A 6064-nucleotide genomic window follows, 5' to 3' on the forward strand; every position below is an offset into this window, starting at 1 on the left:
GGCTGTTATGTTGCATATATCTCTCCTGTCACTTAGATTTGATGTTCTTGAGCTGAGGGTCTCTTGGAAACAGCCTCTCTACCTCCACGAGGTAGTGGCAAGGTCTGCGTACTACTTACCCTCCCCAGACCCCACCTAGTGGGATTTCACTGGGTTGTTGTTGTTGTTGTTGTTGGTGATGGAGTGAATACCAATTTTGGAAAAGTAAAATAAATCTCTTCTACTGGTCCATGGTTTTAAATTAATCCTCATTAGTCTACGGTGCTGAATTTCATATAACATGCATTTCTTTTCTATTCTTGTTAATGCGATGAAGTACATGTAAATAGATTGGAAAAGTGAAATAAGTCTCTGCTTAATATAACAAGTGCATGGGTTTATTCATAATTCAAGGCCTGTGAAATTAAATGTATTTCCCTTCTCTCTTTTTTTTTCCTAGTTATTGTTGCCGTGTAATAATTTATGCTCCCTTCTTGTAAGCTCATGGTATGTCTGCATTCTAGGTTTGTAAAGACGTTAGGCCAGCAAGAGATGAAGAACTTCCATCTGCTTTCGTGGAAGAGTATAGGTAAGCATCTGTAGGGTATGAGATATATTTCTCAGTTTAATATCTTTGATATTTCTTCCCTTTTTAGTTACACTCACATTCTGTTTTCTCCATTGAGATGTTGAAGTTTTTTTATGTTATGACATTCACAATTATTTTGCCTAATTTGGCTTATTTTTTAACCATGCTCAACAAGACTTGCAAATTCAACCTCAGTTCTCAGACGGCACTCAGATACGTAGTTGTGAATATAGTTTAAGGTTGAGATGATTTATATGCTAGAACAGTTGCATTTCTTGTGGAAATTTTCTTTCCGGCTTAATTGAAAGAAAAGCTGCATGTTTTGGTCTGCGCTTACCGAAATCAGTCTGAAAATAAATAGTTTAGGCTAATCTCTCCTATATAGATGCTCTTCTTCTTAATCAGTATTATTTCTTCTCTGTCCTTCGATATTACATTCTATGCCTTATCTTTCGAAATATTCTTAGTAATCTTCACCTCAAGTGTTAATAAGCTATCCTACATCATGATTCATGTGTGTGCTTATTCCATTAAGAAATCTGATTCATAATACACTGGTTTACCTTTTTGTTCATCTTTATCGGTGAGGAACAGATGTCTCCAAATTAATGGGTAATGACATCAATGTCAGATACTAAAGTGGTAGTAAGATACCTAAAGTTGGTATTATTGGGAGGCATTAAGAGTAAAAAGGGATTATATTCTGAGTGCGCAGTGAATTCTTCAATAGTTCCTAATGCTTGACATGCAGATGATAAAAATCATGTTTTTGTTTTATGTCAGTAGTTCCCTTCTTTCCAGACCCCACCTAGTGGGATTTCACTGGGTATGTTGTTGTTGTTGTGAGTAGTTCCCTTCTTTACATGGTTAGTTATTCTTCTCATTAGGGGCTTTGTTTATGAGTACTGACTTTGTGATTACCATTGCTTGCCAAATTCTCCTAATCATGGTAATTCTTGTGTAGGTCTGCCATGGATGCTGAAATTATGAAGTATGTGAGTGAAACATATCCAAAAGGCATCTGTTCAGTTTACTGTACGAAGGGAAAGGATGTGGAAGAGCCAGGATTCGACTTTGAACTTGTTGTGGTGATTTCAGCTGCTAGACATAGTCCTCAGAATTTCTGGTGTGTTAGATTATTAAAACTCTAACTCTGACTAATTTGTGCAACACTCCCTTCATAATTCCTAAATAGGTATACTTATCGTGGTGCAGAACTTGTAAACAGATACTGAAGTAATAGGTTGCTATATATAAACAAAGAATGAGGGATTCTATTGCCTATTTTTCCTGTCCGCTTCACACTTGTCACTTGCGTCAAGTGATAGCTTGTTATAGCACGTCTGACTTGTCAATTGGGTCAACTGATACTTCTTATAGCTTTGTCTAAAGAACCTGTACTATATGCATCTTCTGTAGCAATGGAAGCTGGCGATCAATATGGAATATTGAATTTAAGGATGAAATTCAATCCGTAGAAGTGAGAGGCGAGATGCAGGTATGAGTTCATCAACAGTGAGCATATAGTGTTTGCCTTTTGGTTTCCTGATCTTTATTTTTTCCCCTTCACAGTTTTCTGGTTTCTTCACTGACTTCTACTCATGAATGTAGACTCTACTGAATTATTCTTTTTGGATTGAGCCGACCTTCTAGTTTAGGGGTGAGGGTAGTTGTTGCTTTGGTGTTGTATCAAAAGCATAATTATTCAAACTTGTATATCCTTTACCTGCTCTGTATTCAGGTTGGCGCCCATTACTTTGAAGAGGGAAATGTTCAGCTAGATGCAAAACATGAATGTAAGGATACAACGCTAATTCAGGTAAGTGACTATAGTTTGTTCATAAACTTCTCTTTGCTTTGTTGTCGTGTCCTTTTCCTGGTCTTAACTCGTAAGGGTATAGCAGCTGTTCTCTGCTGTAGGTTGTGCCGTTTCTTTTGTTTGTTTCTTAACCAGTGCTAAGTGTTAACGCTTCAAAACAGCACATAGAGACTGTAGATTGATGCCTTGTGAAGGTACTCGGAGAATGCAATGAGAGTTTAATTCTTTTGGCAATAAGTCATGATAAATTTTCTCAAAAGAAATGTAAGGGCGGTCTTGAGTTTAGCTATTTTTCACCTCCCTTCTGCAGTGTGAGACTGTGGTTGTTGGTACTTGTTTTCAATAAGCAAAGTCTGTTAGTTCTCAACTTCATGGCATGTATTGTTTCCAGATTACCATGTCTGGAGCAAAATTATAAGCATTACTATCCAACTTTAGCAGTAGAACAGACTTCCGTTATGATAGCTTTTTTCATAATTTTCTTTCATTTTCCGCGATTTGTCCGTAATTTATACTTTCAATGAGAGTAAGAAGGCACTAGGATGGTTAAACAAGCTGCTTCTGCACATCCTACTTTGTGTACCTGTGTAGAGATTGAAGGTCATATTAATATCAACACTTTGTACCTTAAGCAATCTGATTGGAAATCATATTGTAGAAGAAATAGAAGTAGCATGTTAAGAAAATAAATGGTGAGACACAACAGTTCCTGGAAATCCTATATTTTGCTGGTCTATTGTTGGAAAAGGTTAAAGCTAGAATTAAAAAAAAAAATCATCTTGAGTGATCTGATTGGTAATCGAACAGGGAAGAAAAGAAGTAGCATGGTCAGACAGCCAGAAAGAATAAAAAGTGAGACAACTGTTTCTGGAAATCCTATTTGCTTAACTAGTGTAAAATTTGAAGGTCAAGCTAAAGGAGAAGTTTTTTTCTTGAACAATCTTATTAACTCGAAGAAATAAAAGTTTGATCAAGTCTCTCTTGTGATTTTGTTTATACTTTAAATGGTTTAAGTTTGAATTTACTGATTCTGTGGTGTCTTTCTTAGTCCCCAGATGATTCTGCAATTTCCTTGGTCAACATTATTCGCCACCATGAGACTGAGTATCTGGCTTCTCTTCAGGTTTTTAGTTGTTCCTGCATCACATTCAACCCCTCTTTCTATCATGTCACCTAACACTTCCCCCTTGCCTGCCACCACTTTTCTATTAAGTCTCTGTTGCCGGTATTTTTGTTCCAAGTTACTGATCGATTTTTTACTGGCAGACATCTTACTTGAAATTGCCTGATACCACTTTCAAGGTACTCCTTCAACTTCAAAGCCTTTAAGTCAAAATATTTTAAATGAAAGATGCATGAGTGCTTGTCATTACAATCTCACAGCAGTCATGTTTTCTCACTATTGTCTTGGCTGGGAGAAACACCTCTCACCACCTTGCACCATGAAAAGGATGCAAATAAATAAATTCTTATCTTTTGCAGGACTTGCGGAGGAAGCTTCCCGTTACTCGTACATTGTTCCCATGGCACAACACTGCACAATTTAGCCTTACAAGAGACATCGAAAAAGAACTTGGAATTGGAAAATAGAAACATTGCATGTCTTTTATACAAGTTGAACATGTATACACCATTCTTGATATGACAAGCGAGTTTACTTGAGATTGCCGTCTCCGGCTATTTGTTGTCTTCTCCCTATTGTATTCCTTTGAGAGAGGGATTTTCATTTTCTGTTATTTTACCATGTTTGTTAATGTGTAAACTGCCCCTTAGTTGTTAATTTGCCAGTTGGCCTGAGAGAGTTGTGTATGCTGAGAAGAGTTGTAAAGTACTGAATTGGAAGTCTTTCATCATGGTTTTTAACCTTGGAATGACTGAACAATGCTGGTAAAGAATGATACTTTTTAGTTGTTATAATGTACTTACTTTTTTCAAACGTTTGAAAGGTCGAGGTGAATCCAACCATCAAAATGTTCAAACTTTGTTGTAATTTCATTTAATCTGTCCCTTTAAGATTTTGTTGGATCATAAAATCTGTGAACCTTTGTTTGGATGGTTGTTATATCATTTCATAATTTATCCTATTGTATTGTCATCACGGTTGGATAGATTGTATCATTTTGTTTGTCATGTATGACCAATTTGAAGGACAATTATGGTGTATTGAATTGTATTTTCATCAAGTTTGGATAGATTGTATCATTTTGTGTATCACATATGACCAATTTGAAGGGCAAACCTTTAAGAAAGGTAGGGGAAAATGAATAACTAAAAATGTATTATAAATGATGAAGTATAATTAATAGATAATAGATAATAAACAAAGATAAAATGAGAAAAATAAATAAGGTACTGTAAATGATAAAATATGATAAACAAAGATAAAATAAGAAGAACAATAAGGCAACAATTGCTTAAGTTTGTACAAAGTATACGTGAAAATTTCGGAGGTCACACAAAAAAGTTCCGTTACCGGGAATCGAACCCGGGTCTCCTGGGTGAAAGCCAGATATCCTAACCGCTGGACGATAACGGATGTTGTGTACCTTGTTCTATTTAAAACAATTTAACACAAAAGTACGAACTATCGTCCAATTTTGTTTTTGCCCGTATTGTCCCATGCGACCATCTCCAACCCACCTCTATTTTACTATTCATTCTCAATATTTAGAGAGTAAAAATAGAGAATGGGCACTCCAACCCCTCATTATTTTAGTTTCTATTCTTTATTTTTAGAGAGGTGAATAGTAGTTTTATTATTTTGTAATTAACATTACTTACATATAATGTCATTACTTAAATATCTTATATTTGATTTTTTTTAAATGTAATATAATATTTTAAAAATATATTATTTAACATATACTATATTCATTCCGAATTAACAATATTTCAATATTTTTTAATTTTCCTCACTAATATAATTTGATTTTATTATTAATTTTCACTATAAAGAATGTACAATTAAAATGATAAGATGAAAATTCTAATTTGAAATTACAATACATAACATAATAGTTTATATACAAGATAAAAGTCTAATACATAAGATGATAATTTAAATGCAAGATAACAATACAATACATAAGATAATAATTTAAATACAAAATAACATACAATAAATAACATAATAACTTATTTATCACAACAATATTTAGTAATCCAGTAGATCATTTTCAGATTTAGCAATATTCTGAAAATAATAATAATGTATGATCCTAAAAATTGTTGTAATTGCGGTTGTGCATATTGATTTCTTTTTTCAATTATTCATAGTTGTTCTTGTTGCATGTAATCACGAACATTTGGATCACTAATAGCCTCTAAATTTTTCCTTAAAATTTTATTTTCTTCTATAAATTCCTTGAGTTTGATATATCCATCTAGCCTTTCACCGTCTCGTTGTTTGGATGTAGCTGACTCTAATTGCACCAACAAAAATGACGGTAGATGAAAATCTCTTATTTGAACAATTTTTAGTTAGACATAAAAAATTAAGGATAAAAATGTTAATTTTGAACTCCGTAATGCATTATCAGAGCATTTTTGGGAGTAACATAATAATCTTGAAAGTTGAGTATTTATGTAACGTTTATGTAATTGTATTTCACTAATGATTTCACTTTTATTTGAATTGTGCATTAATTTGTATATTATACAATATTTGATTGCAATTT

The 6064-nt window shown here is 33.7% G+C and overlaps 2 protein-coding genes and 1 non-coding gene across 3 annotated transcripts in view; 2 read left to right on the plus strand and 1 right to left on the minus strand.

Annotated features, from left to right (window-relative positions):
- LOC102605943 (uncharacterized) overlaps positions 1-563 on the plus strand; it is a 21247-nt gene extending 20684 nt beyond the window's left edge. The window contains exon 8 of the mRNA XM_015307522.1: positions 481-563. The gene's annotated coding sequence lies outside the window, so the exon portion shown is untranslated. The remainder of the gene's footprint in view (positions 1-480) is intronic.
- The window catches only part of LOC102578400 (F-actin-capping protein subunit alpha), a 7960-nt gene extending 3637 nt beyond the window's left edge, over positions 1-4323 (plus strand). Inside the window, exons 4-10 of the mRNA XM_006344611.2 lie at positions 504-568; positions 1533-1694; positions 1988-2066; positions 2310-2387; positions 3436-3510; positions 3654-3689; positions 3870-4323. Of these exons, the coding sequence (XP_006344673.1) occupies positions 504-568; positions 1533-1694; positions 1988-2066; positions 2310-2387; positions 3436-3510; positions 3654-3689; positions 3870-3977 (603 nt within the window). The 3' untranslated portion in view covers positions 3978-4323. The remainder of the gene's footprint in view (positions 1-503; positions 569-1532; positions 1695-1987; positions 2067-2309; positions 2388-3435; positions 3511-3653; positions 3690-3869) is intronic.
- A 528-nt stretch (positions 4324-4851) lies between these two features.
- On the minus strand, positions 4852-4923 carry TRNAE-UUC (transfer RNA glutamic acid (anticodon UUC)). The gene has a single exon. It is a non-coding gene; the product is annotated as a tRNA-Glu (tRNA).
- Between the last annotated feature and the right edge of the window lie 1141 nt (positions 4924-6064).

This window comes from Solanum tuberosum, unplaced genomic scaffold (genome assembly GCF_000226075.1).
Source record: "Solanum tuberosum cultivar DM 1-3 516 R44 unplaced genomic scaffold, SolTub_3.0 scf00060, whole genome shotgun sequence".
Classification (NCBI taxonomy): domain Eukaryota; kingdom Viridiplantae; phylum Streptophyta; class Magnoliopsida; order Solanales; family Solanaceae; genus Solanum; species Solanum tuberosum.